Genomic DNA, 19,577 nt, shown 5'->3' with positions numbered 1-19,577 from the left:
AATGCTTGGCGCTGTTCATATTTCACTTTTTAGTTATACTGCAATAGGTTTTTATAAACCACTGAATACAACGTAAATACAAAATGTTTACAAGATGTATTTGAGTTTAATTAATGTGGTTGTATATATAGGAAGGAGCCCCAGGGAAATTAAAATTGACAGATGTATTTTTTGAAGTAGAAACTAACAAACTAACATAACAGACAGGCTTATTTCAAGTATTTTAAATATACTTCTAATCTTAGTCTCCTTTTTTCATGACTAGTTTTTTGCACACATTTCTTCTTGTATGTGCTTGTTTTTAGTTAGGTAAAGGTTCAATACGTTTCTTCCTACACCTGGTCTGGCACAATTTTTTTTCTGTTTAGATTAGATTTTTTTGGTTAAATGTCCAATATACCAAACAATAAATAAATACATGTATACAAAATCAATCAGCTTGCACAAGTTTGCAACAGTACCTACAGTAGACTGATGCATTTGATCTAACGCATAAGGCAGAATTAATTTAACTGATTTCTGTTCCTGCATTTATGTGATCATCATATCCCCAAAAAATCCTCAAAACACAGAATAAAACAAAAATCCCTCGTAGCGCATCTGTCTTCTCAACTTTCCTCTTGCAGCGAAGTGCCAGGCTGACGCTCCTCTCTCCGGCAGACGTCAGAAGTGTTGCAGAGGAGCGTGTATCAAAATCTCACGATTAACTGCGAGATTTGCCATATCCCAAAATTTGAAGCTGGTCAAAGCGCGTCATCGGATGGGGGGCAACATCGCCACAGCAGCAGCATCATCACCACCACCACCATCACCACCACGGGTCAAGGTAACGCACTGGAGTGACCGGAAGACACGAGCGCGAGCCCACACCAGCTCCGGCGTCACTCTTGACACCTCCAGCGCGCGGTGTTACGGTAGGATGCGCCGCGATGATAACTCTTCGCCGCGGGAGCTGGTGCGTTCGGGGCTGTTTTTGGCGTTAACGCGCAGCATCCGGCCGCCCGGTGGTGCTTTGACAGGGGCGTAATCCGTTGCGCACTTTGCAAAAGCCGTGCGCGGTGCCGGGGATGCGCAGCTGTAGGTGAGGCTCACGCGCTGCTCACAACATCCCTGTTTGAGAAGGAGCGACCATTGAAGCACAGCCGACGTTATAGTTGTAAGACACGTCAAGCTTTAAGGAACGAGTTTGTTTGGATAGAAATAACCGACTTTATTTTTTTTTTTGCATTGTTTATTTCTAAGTTTCTGCCCAAACAGTGATAGCCATATGTATATCTGATCTGAGCGATTGTTCTGGAATATTCTATTTTGATGAGGGGTTAGGGAATAAGTGGAGGAATCACAGTGTGTTGTAAAGGAAACTAGACGTAGTGAAGTTGCTTGATGTGGTCTTGTTGTTGTGCACTAATGGTCACTATAAAGATTGTTCCTGTCCTCTCCAGCACACTAGGCCCATAGTTCCTGAGTGATGTTTTCAGTTTGACCCATGAATGTGATTGGAATAAGCAGAAGATGAATATTTACTGGTGCCTATTGGTGGTCATATTATTCATTTGCCGTTTGTTTTCCATGCAAAGTAAAATAAAAAAGTACTGGAAAACAAAGTCTTTGGGTTCCGGGGGGAGTATGGTTGCAGTGAGGGGCCCCACCAGGAGTGGAGCCTGCGGCTTAAATGAGGCAAATTGTGACACTTTGTGACACACATTAATAACTGCAAGGCTGTAGTTTAAGGTAATCCTCTCTGTGTGATCCCAGCGTGATGGTGTTAATAGATGTTATATAAAGGTGCTTTCAAGGGAGCGATCTCCATACCAGCGTCTATTATTGTGACATCTCCTGAGATGATGTGGATTTGGTGCCAGCTTTACTTAGCAGGGAGCCTGGCAGGTTCCTTCTCTTAAACGTGTAGAAGGCTGAAAGTTGGCATATAGAGCTTGCAATTTCAAAGCACGGCGCACTCCCTCTACTCACTAATTGTGTTTTAAATTGGGTCTTTGAACACAATGGGGAGTGGGACTGTGCGGAGCTCCCCACTGAAGCACCCAACAATGAGAAACTTGTCAGATTTGTAGGTCAAGCAGTAGGGGTTGTTGTTAGGCAGACTTGATCCAAGCTCCACATGTCATGTTGGTATGACTTTTTGTTCAGATTATCACAAGGATTTCTTATATTGCTTTCATGTTATTTCTGTAGGCTTGAGCTCTGGAACATTCATATTGCATGTTATTGCTAAAAATCAAGGTCACAAAGAGGTCATCTGCTATAATGACATGTTTGTGCCATCCTGGAAGACATGAAATCATCTGGCAGAGTTAAATGTTTGGTTTAAATCTTAGTCTGAACTCTGTTACACAGTTACTAAATCATATACTGTCCGGTTGTATCGATGAATGATATTCCAAGCATCTATATTGTCATAAAGCAATTGATAGCAATAATGGTTTGTAAGTTGTAAAGTTTAGTTTGTTTCTTTATGTTTGCAACCCACAGTGAAACTTGTATTTTTAGCTTGTTTTATAATTTCTAATCATCTTTCTGGCATGGTCTCGTCACTTTATTCCTCTACACAGTGTGTGTGGCTCTTCATCTCCCCGACTCTACGTTCAAATCTTAATTGATTTCCGAGTGCAGTGGGGATTGTGGAAGAGTATCCTTGTCCCATTTGGATCTTATCAGAGCCTGACCCGCTTTTGGTTTGCTGCGTTACTGCGCTGTTCCTCTGGGAGCTGTGCCCACCTTGTGCTGACAAAGGGCTCAGGAAGAGGGCCACGTTTGTGCATCTCTAGAAATGCAGCTTAGCATTAGTTTTAACCTCTGCTTACTGTACCAATCACTTCTCAAAGCTCATTGTAGGTCACTTGGTCTCACATTTTTCATTTTCGAATTGGCTTCAGGCAATTACTCGCCCTACAAAAAATAATTATCTTATCTCCCTAATTCCCAATTATTATGCACAGGCTTATTTAAGAAACGGATGAGTTTTAGTGTCTTTTTGGTTGCATCAGTGTGTAGCAGATTGTTCTCCCTCTCTGCAGTGGTACAAGGTCCTACACATGGATGAACTGGGGGAGGAGAGAGCTGGCTGAGGCTGTCATGTAGGCTCTCCTCTGGGGCCAGCACTCGCTGAGCGCTGCTTCCTGCCTCAGGTACAGCCACACTGTTTCTGAGGCGCTGGCTGCACACGGCTCCTGCTGAGAACTCCACTCAAACATCCTACTCCTCCAGGCGGCAAAATGGAGAAGGTAGGGCAGCCCGTTTAAGATAGTTACTTTATTATTTTGTATGTTGTATTTCTTTTCTGTATAGTCACTTTATTTAATCGGCTAACGTCCTGTCAACATGTTGTCCAAAGTCATGCTTGATACATATTTGGAATTTGGCACACTTTTGGTTTTGTTTCGGTTATTCCGCTCTAAATTACTCATGTTCCCTAGACTCTATTTCTAAATTAATCAAATGGGTCAGGAGATAACTTTCCCCAGGGGAGTGTTAAAGTTGTGCAGATATTCTTAGTTCATACTGCTACACATACAAGGGAGTGGGGCTCTATTATTTCATGTCTAAACAATGAAAATATATGAAATGGAATGTTTTACAGGTATCGTATAACTAGTAGCATTTATAACCAAAAAATTTAGTAAGTAAACAGTATTAACATATAATTCAGAAATCATGTTAAGCTTGGTTAGTTTAAATTATGTTTTGATTGATTTGTCTGCTCGTGGTTTTGAAGCACACCAGAGAATATGGTACAAACTCCCCGATGCATGAAAACAAGCAGCATCTCTGAGCGCTGTGTTGAACCGGAGGAAGATGACAACACAAACGCGTCTCCTTATGTCTGTGTCTTTACCTCCACACGTTTCCCTTGTGTTTGTTTATACGCTTTCAGAGCTGCTCCCAGTGCTCGGAGCCGACTCTCGCTCAGAGCCTGTGTACCCAGTGCAACAAGTGGCTGTGTTACCAGTGCACAGATGTTCACCAGCATCACCCGCCCTCCGCCCCAGGCCACTACGCTGACTTTCACCAGGCGACCCGGCCCAATGCCAGCCAGTGTCCCGAGCTCCACCAGCGGAACGCCAACTCCCTGCCTGCTCCCAGACAAGGTGATTATGCACTGTCCCAAGCAAATACCTTCATAAAGATAAATTAGTCTTAGGGCAATATGAATATTATGAATATTATATATCATAAGAATATTGTTAAGCCTTCATAAAATAAAATAAAGTGAGTACATAGAAATAAGGCAATTACCTGAAGAACATTTGAAGCAGAAAGTAATTGGTTTAAAAACAAACTATAAAACAATAAAACTTGAGTCCTTGTTAGCGTTAACAACTTCTATAACAACAAAGTGATTTAGGTTTTATAATGATACAATCAAAAAGACCAATTAAAAACTAAACATAAAAACTCATTTGTGGAACAATGATAGAGAAGAGATTAAATCATGCAATTCTGCACTTATATTTAAGTAGAAATTGCCTGTCTATTCCAGACAGTTACTTAAATGAATATGTCTTTGTTATTAAGGTCAAAGATGCAATACTAATTCTTTAAATGTGTAAAAAGGTAACTTGTATGATGTAAATGGATCCAAATATTGCGGACAGAACACACATGTACCGTAGGCTGCTTATGTGGTGAAATGTGATATGACACTGAATACAACTGAACTGAGCTGAAAAAATACTGTGCAAATACCTTTATCCCCCTCTATTTGAGCCATGTTTAGGCCGGATGTCGAGTTGGTTCGGTCCCGCTGCTCTAGTCCTGGTTTAGTTCTAGTCTAATCCGTGTTTAAGACCAGTTTAATCCTACTTTTGATGTGGCGTGTGTGCAAGTGTTAAAGTATCCTAAATGTTACACAATAAATGCAGCTTACATTCCACTCCTGTTTATTCCATACCAACTTTGTCTTTCATCCTGCCTCGGTAGGAACCACTTTGATTAAATATGTATAAAAGTAGCCTATTCTTACCTTTATTATTTGACTTGTATTACTTTTTAAGCTGCAGTCCAGATTCTAAGTTTGTCTATTATTAGCATTATCCCTATTTTGAAGGCACTCATATAAGCCTGACACTTGCAATCTAATGTAGAACAAGAGTTTGTTTCAAGAGTTTGATACTAAACACAGATGAAATATGAGATATATATTTTTAACACCTTTTTTGACATGTGGGGGAGAGTTTTTTTCTTTGGCCGCAGCTTGTGTGAGAAAACAAGTGCGTGTTTTGAGAGGCAGGATGTGGTCATTAGCCGTTTGGTGCACTCAACTTGATGCTACTCTTTGCCACAGAGCAATGGGGAGCCGAGTGCAGAAGTGTGGGGTTGTTGTAGGTGAAGTGGCCGGCCATAAATCCTCATCTTTCTCGTACAGCTATTTGTATAATAATGATCTCCCTTTGCAGAATAACAGTTACATTAAAATGCACAGTTTGCATGTGTCAGTGAGAAAACCACAGGAAGTGTGCAAATCCCAAATCCTAGTCCCAAAGATGCATAACTGGTGTCTGTGTAATATTTATGATAGTCAATGTTTTAAAATAAAGAATAAATAACTTTATTAAAGATTACAATTACTCAACATTATTTATTACTGGATGTGCGCACTATATAGAAATTATGATAATATTGTGAGTGTTTTTTGGAGATGCGCAAAATTTGAATATTAAGTACATATCGTTTATTGTTAAAAAACAACAACAACATACAAAAGGCAAGGCAAGTTTATTTGTAGAGCACAATTCATACACAAGGCAATTCAAAGTGCTTCATAACAGGAAGAAAATGCATTAAAATCACAGACATGACAGAAATCACAAAAATAACTGATTAGAAATAAACTTTCAATGTAAACTTTCAAATGGGTATATAGTGATATTTCTGCACTTAAGTCATTCTTCATTTGACCAACATTTCACATTTGTCTGCTACTTAAACCTCAACTAATACATTTAAAGATGTTGGATGGACATCATCGCACGATTGTTACTGGGATGGTCTAAAAAAAAGAACAAAAAAAAAGAAATAGACCCATATTTTCATTTTTTGTCAATGTCACCCACCCCTATTTACTACTTATTTGATATATTTTTTATTGTAGCTCTTTTTATTAATTAATTGCTGCAGTACAAGATTAATAATAAACACCAAAACACAATTTGCACTGAGCAGAAAAAAAAGAAAAGAAAATATTCTCATCGTATTGTTTAATTGAGGACCCACATGTCTCTGTAGCACCTGCTTTACCCAACTGCAGCACGCTAAATTCACAAGCTGTTAAGTGTGAATAACTATGGCTCATGTTTTACCCCTCACTGCTTATGCCTCTGTGTTTTAAGGTGCCGGGTCGCACCCTTGCCCACTCCTCCTGTGCCACTCTCACAGACAGGAGCCCTTGGAGCTCTTCTGTGAGTCATGTGACCTCCTGTGCTGCAGCAGCTGTCACCTGTCCACCCACAAAAACCACAGGTCAGTGTCCCATGCACAGCACAAGGACGACTCAGCCAAGGTCCGACCGCACGTTCACAAGTCCCTCTGAGCTACTCTGTTGACACTTTTATCGCCTTCTTTCTGCATACACTACCCTTGGCCTGCCTAATACCTATTAAGTATTCATATGCTTTTGCTTCACTGATGTTATAGAACAGTGGCTGCCTCTAAGGTCACTTGCATAATGGCCCGGTCCCAAGAGGAATCCAATTTTATTGAGCAGAAAGAGAATACATTAGGGAACTCTTTGTGCTGGGAAAGTAATTAAGTTGTGTGTCCTGTGTTTGCAGAGTGGTGTCGCTTGAAAAGGCTCTGCAGGACCAGCAGTGGCTGTTTGAGAGTCTCCTGGTGCAGGTGGAGGAGCGGAGGTCTACAGTGGAGAACAATGCCAAACAGATAGAGGAAAGGTCAGTTTGAATCTGCGCACTGAGATCAGAGGAATACAAATAATGAGAGCATAGAATACAATGGCAAAAGGACAAGACAATGCCAATGCATACCATTTTCAACAGTCATCATCTACAGTCTATTTTGTTCCAAATTATGATTGAAATGATATACAGTAACAATGACTATTTCTACTTTTGGCAGCCGAATGACCTAGAATTTAATGACCTAGATCTTATTTTCAGAGGTATTTATTTGGTTTTCTTTTGGTTTTCTTTTTATTAGGGGTTAGTACATAGTAGAATATCTGCACATACATTGCCGTGTCTGTTTAATATGTCTTGTTGTTCTACGTAATTTGTCATTAAAAATTCCCTTTTTCCCTCTGTGTAGACTTCACGGTGTAAAGATCGCACACAGGAAGGCAGAGAACCAGATTAAAATGGCAAAGATGATAATGATGAACGAGCTTAACAAACGAGCCAACCTATTAATAGAGCAACTGGAGGTAATGATTCTCTTTTTCTTTCATTGCATTGAATTTTTAAAGCTGCCATGAGTGCGCAAAGACTTGGCTTGACAAGTGATGTAATCGGTGTTGAATGCAAATGAAGGACCATCAAAACCTGTCAGAGTCGCTTAAGCTAAGACCCCATAACCATCTAAACATACACATGTGCATTCTCTGTGAACTGCAAATGTGTCCTATAGACTTTAGAATGTATTTCTTTGTGTGGAGAAATTCTCTGAGGACCTGCAGCAGCGCCTGGAGGATTACTTGCAGGGGGCCATCGAGACGTGTGGGCAGATGGACCACGTGCAGAAGTTCATCACCTGGGCCACAAGTCACCACTGCAGCAGCCCGCTCCTCTTCAGCAGGGAGATGGTGAGAGGACATCACACAGGTTTAGCACAAATGCAAGACAAGCAGGATCTTTGCACACCCCATTTTGCCAAATTAACATCCATGGTGATTTTTTGCTGATGAATGTTGTTTTTTGTTGCTGTTTTTAGATTTCACTCCAGATGCAGCAGTTACTTGAACCGCCGCCTCCCCTAGATTCCCTGAGTCCCATCAAGATCAAATTCAACTGGGATGCTAGTTACTGGACAAAGCAGATTTCTACTTTAGGTGATGATGTTGTGTTTACAGAGCATCTGACAGGTTCTCATGTTGTTCTCATTTTGACTTGGTCTAGTGAGATACTTAGATATTTATCATAGTTTATCATCAGTCAAGTTGCTGTTTGTGAAGAAAAAATGAAATAGGAAGTAACAGCTGAATTCATTAAAAAGTGCCATTCCATCAAAAATGCAGAGACAGTTTACATACGACTGACACATTTTAAATGACAATATAACAAATCAGGGTTATTATTATTTGTGAAACCATAACTATTGTGTAATTTGTATGAATTTTGACCCTTGTTTACAGTATAGTTGCTAGAATTACCTCTACTTATGTCAAATGTCCAACCAGGAAGTAACATCGCCAAAAAACAAAAACTGAGGAAAAATAGGCAACATTGTTTGATATAATACATTCTAGTGAAATGTATAGTGTAACCTTATTATTTATTTATTATTATTTGCACTTTAAGTGTTCTGTGACCTGTCATGTTTACAAGAAGAATTACTGCAAGCCTCTGCTTCATCTAAAGCACACGTGTCAAATACAAGGCCCGCGGGCCAACTCTGGTCCGCCGAAAATTTATATTTAAAAAAATAAAATCGATTCATAGAACCGTAGTTACAGCCGTAACCGTTTTTATCGCTAAAACTACGCGTCCCACAATGCTGCCGGTGGCCGCCCCTCCCCCACGGGGCTCTGCTGCACTGCTGTGTGAGCTGCCGAGGGAGAAGTGCACTTTATGCACTTTTGAGCTGAAGTTTAGTGACGTGTCAGTTCAGGTGTACAGATAACTACACAGACGTGGAAATGTTAGTTAGTACATTTAAAAGGTTTTTTAGATCTTGAGAAGTTTATTTTGTTATAAAGTCAAATGTTCATCTCTGTGTATAACTGTATTTCAACTCTGAAGTTGTAATGCACATAAACTGAAGCACAGTATTGGTGAAATTACACTTTTTTTTTCTAAATACATTTTACGTTGTGTATTTTTTTTTTAAATCGATCCAGTAATTGCTTCAAAACAGCGTAGGCTAAGCTATTTATTTCTTATATTTTTAATAGTTTTATGTTTTACGTTATGTTCGGCCCACAACCCAGCCTGAGCGTCGAAATTCGGCCCGCGACCCAAATTAATTTGACACCCCTGATTTAAAGCATGCTTAAGATTCTTTCTTTCTGTCTCTTTATGGGGCTTTCAGTTTATTTTCTATCTCATTAAAAATGTCTTTACAAATGTCTTCTGGCTGATTTTTTTTAAATTTTTTTTAACAGCTTTTCACCATTTTTTGTTTTGTTCTTTAGGCCAGCTGACTGTCGAGGGTGGAAACTGCCCTTACCCTCAGTCCCTCTCCTGTCCCAGTATCCTGTGCCCACAGCCTGTCTCCTGTTTGGCTCTGCCTCCTGCGTGTCACCGACAAGACTCCAGCTGTGGTTACAAGAACTGCTGCGAGCCTCAGATGTGCTGCCTCCACAGCCTCACCAATCCTCCAGATCTGTCCCCTCTGGATAAAACCGCAGTGGACGGGACACACTTCAGATCCGGTCTTGGTCTTCTCACCTCAAGACACTGGGACGCTGATGGTTCCTCTGCACCTCGTCTTCCTGTTTCCTCCGCCGTGTCGTTCAGACCTGCACAGGCAAAGTGCACGCATGGCGCTGCAGCCCATTCACAAACTGTCTCCTCCCACTCGCTCAACGCATCGTATCTGCATCAGCAACTGCACACTGAATCTCTTCCAAGCACTCAAGCCAACGCAGAAGGCCCAACCCACAGCCAGTGTCAAAGAAACATGTCTCTTTGCTCCAGTCTACAGCAGAACGACAAAGATGTGATGAGTAAAGACACGTGTGACGAGAGATGTCGACTGGATGGGGCACGAGGGCGTGCAGCTGAAGGCAGAGCACTTTTGGATAAGGAACAAAAGGCTGGTCAACAAAAGAAGCCTTATCAAACTGTCTTTGGGCCCGAGTTGAGACATGAACAGCCGAGGACCAGACCTGTATTGACCACAAGCGGGACGAGAGATGGCAAGGTGGGGCAATCAAAGATACAGTGTGTTCAAATCTGTCATATTTTGGCCATATAGTATATCAATTAACCACTGAGGGAAATAAATATGCAACACAAGGAATTTATCTGATGCACTTTGATGCACAATACACACTCCAAACAAAAAAATCTGAGAAATTACATGCCATAGATAAAAACGTTAACTTAACCAGTTGTTTTTACTCTTTTTACTCTTATATTCACTGAACCTGTTTATATTGTTGTGTTAACGATTATCTTATTTTTCTTCAATCTAAGGTTAAACGATATTGACACAAATTAATATATTGATATTTATTGGAGTATCCCGATATCGATAGTCGGACGATATGTCAAAACAGAAATGTGTTAATGTCTTTAAATGTTTATATAACTTGAGGTTTAATTATCAGACAAACGTAAAATGTCTGTAACATTAATCACAGAAGTGCAGAAATATCTGAAAGTTTATAACATCTCTTGTTTTCCTTTTTATTCAGCTCTTTTTTAAAATTTACCCAGTGTTGTGCCTGAACGCGTTCATTGAATGAAAGTTCATGAACGCGTTCATAATTTTGGTGAACGTGTGAACTGAACGAACAGTATTTCTGCTGAAGAACGAAACTGTGAACGCGTTCATTCTGGTGTCTGTGATTGGCACGTTTGTTCTTTTTAATTTCGTTCAATAAAGTGTCAGATTTCTAGAGACTTCCAGGCGAAAAACACACCGTTAAGTTGCCCAAAAAGAGCCTATGTCTGGCAAGTGTGAGACTCTGAAGTTGTAGAGGCCGATAGATCGCGCAGACAGAGATTTTGCGTGTCGCACCGCACTGCGCATGCGCAACAAAACAAAAAGCAGCGACAGCAACAGAGCAGCAAGAGTCGCCCTACGACCAGTAATGTGAGTTTTATGATAAGATCGGTGAGAATGGGAACAATCTGCATTTCTGTGCAAACTTTGCCTCTGGGGAAGTCTGTCCCTTCAATGTGAATGTAAATCCTGGTTTGGGAGGATTCAAAATTGGATATGAAGACGAAATCAGACCCATAGTTTCAGCATTAAACTAATAATATAATTGCTGCCTGTGGTTATATATGGGCTGTCATTTAGAAACATTATAGCATAATATTGAATTTGAAATTGAATAAATTGGAAAAAAAAGAACTGAACTAGTTCATTTTTTTGAGCTGTGAACTTAGTTCAAAATGTTGAATTATGAACTATGAACTGAACTAGTTCATTTTAAAATGTGTGAACTATGAACTGAACTAGTTAATGTGGAAAGTGATGTTTCCCAACAGTGAATTTACCAGTAACAATATACTAAGTTTCATAATTATCTATATCTTCAAAACTACATTAACAATATGATCTAAATTTCGACATATTGGCCATGTCAGTCCAAACACTATGTTATGTTCACCACTGGGTAGTTGTCCTGAAGGTTTACAAAAGTTGCCCCTAATATTGTAGAAACAAGTGTGTCAGTTTCATTATAATTGCAGAATGATCACCTCCCACCGTTGACAGCCGGCCTAAAAAACAGATGGTGTGACAAAAATATACTCCTGCTTTTATGAAGAAAGGGCTGATGATAAAACAAAGAGCTGCGCTGGCAATAGAAATGCATGTTTTTCACACTGCTGTCTCCCAAAGACTTGTATTAGCAGAGGCAGTTTCAGCATAATTACCAAGACACGCGAGCAGAATAACTTGATAATAGTGCATGAATCATGCAGTAAAATTAGACCACTTGGGGGCATTCATTTATGTACTTAACCTGTTTAATAAGTCACTGAGGGAATAGCATAGACTGCCACTTATATGGTTAGCACCCTGAGACGAATTTCCACACCCCACTCTCTCTTAAGAGGAAAGGATTATAGTCTATTTTCCCTCGCAGCTAGAACCCTGCTCACCTTTCCTAAGAGCCATGGATCACGTCCATGTTTTTAATCCTTAATTTTGGAGCGCACGCTTGTGTCAGTCTGCATTTAATGTGGCAGAAGAGGACACGTGCAGTGGAGTGACAGTAAAAATACAGGGGAGCAGCACGTCTTGTTGAAACAAAGCATTTATTTTATCAACTGACAAATGAAAGTGCTTTTATGCCAAAATAAGCAGAAATGTAAAAAATGAAATTGTGAAAAAACGAAAGTGATTGTAGCAACAAGACTAGTGCTCCAACAGTACTCGAGCGGTTGAGAGGTATTTGTTGTTTGTATTAGTGATTAATTATCTTGAGTTAATCAAGGCAAACCCATTTTTATTCTTTAAGTTTCGTGGTACATGACTCTTCACATACAATCCAATGGTAGAATCTTGCGGTTAAAACTGTATTTTTATGAGGCTGCCACAAGTTCTATTTATATTCTTTGTATGTGAAGTAGGCACGACTTTGATTGCTCATTATTCGAGCTGTCTGTGTTGCTAAAAAATCCTACTTTTACCACCCACTGTATTTTTCAGAGACACGTTTCTCTTTTTCTCTCTGCTGTTAATGGCATGAACAGGTGCATCTGTGCATTAAGCCTGAAGCCTGAAGCCGGCTCATATTGTCATGTTTATGTGTGTCTGACAGAGATCCACATCCCTGGAGGTGCCTGTGACAGCCCCTGAGTCTGCGGCTGATGTGCAGAGCAGTCGGCTCAGCCCTAATCCAGTGTGTGCGAGGAGAGAGAAGCGTTCCCAGAGCATCCCTGCAGAACTGGCTCCTGCCTCCACCGTGAACCCCTACACAGAGCCGCTCCCAGCGTGCCCTCAGAGCCTACAGGCAGCAGCCACTGATAAGGTACCACACGGGAAGGGCGAGCTGTCACAAACAATAGAGATGATCAACTTAGCGTGTGAGGTTTGCCCATCAAGCACATCATCTCTGCACCAAAGTGAGTCATAAAAACAATTCGACTGGCTGCAGGCACACTGAGATAATCTTAACACATATTGAGCAGCTGGGTGGTTTTTACCATAAAGTAGTGGTGTCTTTATCATTAGCGACACCTTTTCAAATATTTAAGACTCCCTGGAGTAATTCTCCTCAAACAACACGTCTTAAAAGTTTTCTGGAATGTTGTTGTTTGTTGTTAAAGGTTCAATAAAAATATTACTACAACTTTACTACAAACAATGTGGTTTGTGCATGTCACTTTTTAGCCAAAAAGTTTGGTGAGAGTTTTTTTACTACACGGAAAAACAGAAAACATGCATCCTTACTCTGTTTGGGCTTGTATCACCACCAATGTGACTCCACGTGTTTGTTTTCATGGAAATGTTTGGCAATTTTATTCCACATAATGGCATAAAACATAACTATCTCTATGGAGTATGCTTTTAACTCTCTTAGGGGACTTTCCACCTCCAGAAAGTTACATACTGTTTAAAATGATCTGATATAGAGAGAGCTTAATCCAGTGAATTGAATTATCTTAATCAGATTAACAAAACAAAAAACATTGACAAAATAACATTTTAAAAAAAGTCTATGAAAGTCTGTTGTTGTTGTAGCACACCACTGTGGACCCTAAGCAGAGGAGGGCTTCAGATGGAGTACTCTGCGTCGTCAAGGAGAATTCTGCCACGCTTCCTCCCATCAGAAGTCACCGCTCGCCTTTACTCACCTACAAGACTGAAGCAGGTTAAACCTCAGCATATTTATATCAACATAGACACTCCATAGTTGTAGATTTATGCATGATTTATTTCATGACAGATCAGTCCTGCACTTTTGTCAGCGAAGGCTTGCACTTTGAAGCCAGCGGGAAAGGCCGATTTTCAAATGGTGTGATTGAAGAGACCCACAAGGAGCAGAGAAGACCCAAAGTCCCGGTGGTTTGCTTAGAGCGCCTCAAAATCCTTGTGTCGCAAATGCCTCCACATGGAAGAAGACTGAGTGACCCCTTACCGGCCAGTGCATCCAATCCAGACGTCTGGGATGATGAGGTATGTCTAGTTTTGGTTTTGTTGATTTAGTATTTTCTCATTGTTTAGTTCATTCTATTGTGTTTTTTTTTTTTGATTTTATCATTGTATAATTCCCATGCGACCAAACAGCAACGAAACCGGTTGCAGTATTGTGTAAAATCAGCCATTTGAGGAAAATATGAGTGAACGATATCACTATTGGGCACTCTATTTTTGTCCAATCAGGCAGTTTGTGGGATGAGAATGGAAACAATTGTCTGGGACAGTTGATTCATCATAATAATGTGAGAGATTAGACTTAGAAGCAAGCCAAACACTACAAACTAAAACATGTACATCACATATGTTCAACATTAAGTAAAGGGTCTTTAATTTTTCTCTTTTTTAATGAATATAGGATGATGTGGGGAAAAGCTCAGAGTCTCCAAGAACAACCTACTCTCTTTCCACCCCAAAGCAAAACTCTGATCAGTCAAACTCGATCTCAAACAACTGTGACTTCAACTACAGGAGCTCTCAGAAATCACCCATCTACGTTCCACAAAGCTACCACACCCAGGACCCCAGAACACCCGATGAAAACATCATTCAGATCGACCCAGACTGTGACACTGACGAATCCGACCCAAATGCAGAGTCTTCATCTGAGGCGGAACTTGAATGCTCGACTCGTGAGAAGTCAATCGGGAGTGGAGAAATGGACAGAGAAACCGACGTATCGGGAGATTCGGAGCCAAGCCTGGAAAGTCAAGCCGGTTCTGAGGACGAGCCGGGTTTAGACTCGAGAGAAGGGGAGTACGAGGTGGAGCCACAAGCCCGCCACGCCGAGGAGCCCGAGTCACTGTCTGAAGTCGGCTCCGAGAGGGCCGGAGACTCGCAGTGCTCCGCAGAGTCCGATCTGGAGCTGGAATCCGAAGCTGAAACGGTGAACGATGAACCGCAACCTCTTCGATCCGACCAGGAGGACGACCCACGCATGGGGCCCATTCTGATCGCCAACCCCGACCTGGAGAGAGGAGCCGAGGACGTCCAGGACAGCGCAGGGATGGAGAGCGAGGACTTCTGTGCCGTGTGTCTGATCGGAGGAGATCTGCTCTGCTGCGACAACTGTCCAAAAGTCTATCATCTGTCATGTCATGTTCCGCCTCTGCTAAGCTTCCCCTCGTAAGACTGACTTCATTTACTATAGTTTATTCTCAGATCTTTAAAATAATATGTCATCCGAATGTTCAAAATTCCAGTACGGGGGCGGCTGGAGGCAAAATGAAGTAGACCTTAGAAGACTTTCAATATTTAACTGACATCAGATCACTATGTTAACAGTTTTAAGTCTTTATTATAAGAAATAAGCAACGGTTTTGAATTTCCAAGTTAGAATTGTCAGTTAGGATGAAAAAAAATGCCTAAAAATTGTAGTTGGGCATTACAAAAAGTATAATTTGTGATCAAGTATGTAGGTAAAATGAAAAACGTATCAGCATATCAACATATCAGTAAGCATTTGTCCCAAGTACGTTTCTATCAAACTGTTTTCATCTTTTGTGATATTCTGAGGTTAATCCCAGTTTCTCCTTTGGAATCAAGTTATATTAAACTTCACATTTGTCTCCATTCTGGAATTTAGAATGTTTTTGTTAACAAACTCTTAAATACTGTAGATATTTGAATAATCAAACCGATGTTTTGTTTAGAGGGGACTGGGTATGCAGTCTCTGCAGAGACGTGGACCTGCCAGAGGTGGAGTACGACTGTGAGAATGAACGAGCACCAGTGGATCACACCTCGTCGTACGGACTGGCCGCTTCTGACCAAAGAGTGAGCCTTTTTCAAAAACCTGTGTTTTTATGTGACATCAATCTAGTTAGCGGAAAACAGTAGGACTTGAATGTAATTTAACTTCTGTCTTCAGAAATGTGAACGCTTGACTCTTCTAATCTTGAGCAACATGCTGAGTGCTCCCTTTCATGAGCCTGTCAGTCCACTTGTGAGTAAACTTCATATTAGAGAATTAACATGAAAAAACAATGATATTTCCTTTCCACAGCATTGTATTTGTCGTAAACGTCTAAACATAAAGGCTAATTGAACTGCATTTAGTGTTGTATACAAAATGAAAACATATGTAGTTTAGGATATGTTACCTTATTGCTTCCACTTTAATAGAGCGTGGCTATTTGCAGAGTTCACACATTATTTTGTCATTTAGAGCAGCTCAGTGGACCCTATTGTAAACACACTATAAACAAATACTTTCCAATTGTAATTTACGTCAACAAACCAAAATGAGACATTTTTCTGAACCATTTTCTGTGACATTATGTTTATTACATTTTTATTGGATGGAAATATTGGATCGTAAGGTAGTTAATAGACTGAATCTGTATTTTCAGTGTTGTTTAACCTGGCACCTTCTGACCAAAGACATGCCCCTGTTGTAAATAGTAAATGAAATGTTATTATAACGTTCTTCTGCAGGCTCGTCATTATTACCAAATCATAAAGAGACCCATGGACATCTCTGTGATTCGAGCCAAACTCAACAAGAGCAACAGCAAATGCTACAACTCTCCAGACCAATTTGTGGCTGACGTCTATCTAATGTTCCAAAACTGTGCAAAGTTTAATTATGTAAGTCCAGTGATTTATTTTACTGTCTGTAACACATTTTAAATTCACAGTGACCTATTACCCTGAAAAATGAAACGAATCTATTGTTTGTTTTAAAACTTATGGCTCTACCTTTTGTGATTACAGCCCGACTCTGAAGTGGCCCAAGCTGGTCGAAGTCTGGAGTCCTTTTTTAACGCCAAGCTCAAAGAGGTTTTTTCTGACCAGGTTTTCCCCGGTTTAGACCCGGACTCTGACAGTGACGAGTACGACGAGATGAACAGATCTGCAGAGGGGTTTCCCTGGCCCGAGAGGAGGGAGCAGTGCCACAGGAAGAGGAAGAGAAGGCACTCTCTCAAGTCAAAGAGACAGAATTTCTGAATACAGATTACAATAGAGACACTGGTTTTCATTGTAATAAATCTTGTAGGTTTGTGTTTGTATCCATAATATAGATACACGTCTCAATGCTGCCCTCTTTTGGTAGTTAAGCAAAATGCAACAATGCTTCCAATCACGTATGCACATAAGATTATAGTAGAGGTATTGCTCAGGATGTGAGGTTAGTTTTGGTAGGTGTCCAAACATGCAACATATTTTGTAATTGTTACAACTCACAAGGTTCAAATCATGCTTTGTACTGTAGTATTCTGTAGCATGATATTTACTATAACAATATTTTTATTTGATTTGTCTACCGGATATCTGATCATTGTTTTAGTGGTCCTGTTTATACGCTTTGAATGAGCCTGCTCTACCTAAGTACGGAACTAGATTTTGGTTGCCGATAATATAAAAGGTATATTGCTTGCATCTATTTAAACTTAATAGTTTGTCACTTGGCTCTACGCACTTTGTTGCCTTTGTATGTGTTGCTGCTGTTGTTTTAATGAAGCCTAATGACCTGAAACGTTGTCAGTGTCATATAAAACCTGTGTCTTTTTTACAGTAACTTCCACAATAAATCTAATGCCCCAAGAATAAAACTGCTCCATTTTCTGTTATTTCTTTAAGATGTATTTGTACATTTTATTTGTTCCATTGTTATGTGCTGGTTAAAGGTGCACTATGTAACATTTCTTCTGGGTGTTTTCCAACTGCTTGTCTTGGTGAGACGTTATTACAACAGTAAGTACAGAGCAGTGGGTGGAGATAGGGGGTAGGTGAACACAGACATTTTTAAAAATACTTTCAGACTTCCAATTTCAGGACAGTACAGCATTACTCCATAAATCAATCAAAATACAACTCTGAGGAGGTTAATAATGAGTGAACACTGTTATAACATGTTTAACGTTGTTTTTATACCTTGAAGAACATGCATTCTTACTGTGAGTGGGGTCGCCTCTCCCCAGATCTGACCCTGTAACTTGGCCTGGTGACATCCCCTGCTTATCTCCATTATTTTTTTGTAACATATTTTGGTTGTGTTTGTTTTGTACTCTGTGCAGCACTTTGGAGACTTTGTGTTGGTAAAATGTGCAATACAAATACAGTTGGATTGGATTATTGCCATACTGTGGAAACCTCATTCGGGAAAGGTATACATATGTTATTTATTTATTTATTTATTGTAGCTTTTGTGAACAAATAAAAAACTCACGTTCACAAACTGTCTTAGCTCAAATACAAATTAAAACATTTCCCACAGCTATGGAGCAATATGAAAAATAATTTACCTAATGCTATCTAGCCTAATCTACTCAATTGAGAATTCCTTCTGGCACCAATTTGTGATTTGGTTTCACCTCTGAACTCTCCTGCTGCAGCTGAGTGGACCTCCAGCCTGATTATGAAGCTCATTCATCTTGTGATAGAGAGCCTTTAGTCCTGAGCAGACTGTAGTTGATGCAGTGGCTCCGAATCAATGGCTGAACTCATCCATAATGTCGCTGAGAAAACCTCAGTCTGACTCCAGGACTAAATCAGTTACAGTAATGGATGCGACCAAACATGTCTGGATCCTCCAAACATCTCGTAACAACCTTTCATAATGTCAGTGATGGTCAAAAAGACGGACGCATTGGGATTTTTACTTACTTATACCATTTTTGTTAGTTTGGTGGACTTTGGTATTATCTTTCTTCTGTCTAAACCGCTTTACTAAAACCATGGCACAAATCATGCAAATCAAAGAACTAATCAGGCACTTTGAAGTTGCACTATTGTTGTTTACAATTGTTGTTGACTCACGATTTAGCAGATATTCTACAGCAGGGTAAAAGCAACTATAGAGTACAGTAATAACCTGAAACTGGGCCATTAGTTATACAAAGACAGAGCGGTGTCAGGCTTTAACTGCTCCGTTATAAGGCCAGTACCGGTGTATATTATAACCTCTCAGACCAGGGCCTTCAGATTGAAAATGACTTCCAGATGGCAGTCGAAACTTCTCAAATATAAAAACAGTGTCCAGATTACTACGTTTGATATGTTCTCTTCTAATCATGTGCACTGCTCAAAACATTGTAGATCCATTCAATGATATATTAAAATTATAATTTTACAATGTGCAAAAGTGACTGAATTGTCTGCTGGTTAACTGTAAATCATGATGAGAATGAATAGGAATGAAACATTTGCCAGCAACATTTTCACTTTTAATTTAGTCTACTTAACAGGCTAAATAATTAACACTTTATTTGTACTAATATAATAGAAAAGTTTTTTTTGTTGTTGCAATAATTAAGGAGAAAAAATTAAACAAAACAAAACAAACTCTTGATTGACGCATAACGCAATAAAATAACAAGGTGAATTTAGTGCAGCAACTACTTTGTACACTAGGTGGAGACAAAGACCAAATCAAATCGAGACTCAGGGCAGCAGGCGTCAGAATTTTGGAAATGGCCAAAAGCCGTGTTTGTAAAGCGGCATTTATTCTCCAGAGATCTTAATTTAGTGTTATAGTGCTTTCATAGAACTGACCAAAAACGTGCACTTTGAGACGTTCATACAAATTGTCATAGCTCAATAAAATATGGATGTGTCAAACGCAGGAG

The 19,577-nt window shown here is 40.0% G+C and overlaps 2 protein-coding genes across 4 annotated transcripts in view; one reads left to right on the top strand and one right to left on the bottom strand.

Moving 5' to 3' along the window:
• Positions 1-19,577, bottom strand: part of rras2 (RAS related 2) — a 316,645-nt gene that overhangs the window by 70,181 nt on the left and 226,887 nt on the right. The window lies entirely within an intron of this gene.
• On the top strand, positions 721-17,561 carry trim66 (tripartite motif containing 66). Of its 3 annotated transcripts, none has more exons than XM_072464828.1 (17): positions 721-826; positions 3,036-3,242; positions 3,893-4,106; positions 6,348-6,477; positions 6,789-6,905; positions 7,279-7,393; positions 7,625-7,771; positions 7,900-8,017; positions 9,320-10,050; positions 12,629-12,838; positions 13,552-13,681; positions 13,757-13,986; positions 14,366-15,132; positions 15,660-15,783; positions 15,878-15,952; positions 16,444-16,596; positions 16,723-17,561. In XM_072464828.1, the coding sequence occupies exons 2-17, from the start codon at positions 3,234-3,236 to the stop codon at positions 16,954-16,956; spliced, it is 3,504 nt and encodes a 1,167-aa protein (XP_072320929.1). In that variant the 5' UTR covers positions 721-826; positions 3,036-3,233; the 3' UTR covers positions 16,957-17,561. The 3 variants fall into 3 exon arrangements, with proteins under 3 accessions (XP_072320929.1, XP_072320930.1, XP_072320931.1); XM_072464829.1 differs by lacking the exon at positions 721-826 and adding an exon at positions 832-914; XM_072464830.1 differs by lacking the exon at positions 721-826 and adding an exon at positions 1,062-1,081.

The sequence above is a fragment of the Eucyclogobius newberryi genome, unplaced genomic scaffold, assembly GCF_026437365.1.
Source record: "Eucyclogobius newberryi isolate DKJ021-1_F unplaced genomic scaffold, fEucNew1.0.hap1 SCAF_5, whole genome shotgun sequence".
NCBI lineage: Eukaryota > Metazoa > Chordata > Actinopteri > Gobiiformes > Gobiidae > Eucyclogobius > Eucyclogobius newberryi.
The sequence above is the reverse complement of the archived record's forward strand: the minus strand, read 5'-3'. Positions and strand labels throughout refer to the sequence as shown.

Bases quoted from the DNA above. Each gene is read 5' to 3' on its own strand.
- trim66 (XM_072464828.1), top strand. The intron at 6,478-6,788 runs GTCAGTGTCCCA...CTGTGTTTGCAG, and splicing joins TCCACCCACAAAAACCACAG to AGTGGTGTCGCTTGAAAAGG. The intron at 15,133-15,659 runs GTAAGACTGACT...TGTTTTGTTTAG, and splicing joins CCTCTGCTAAGCTTCCCCTC to AGGGGACTGGGTATGCAGTC.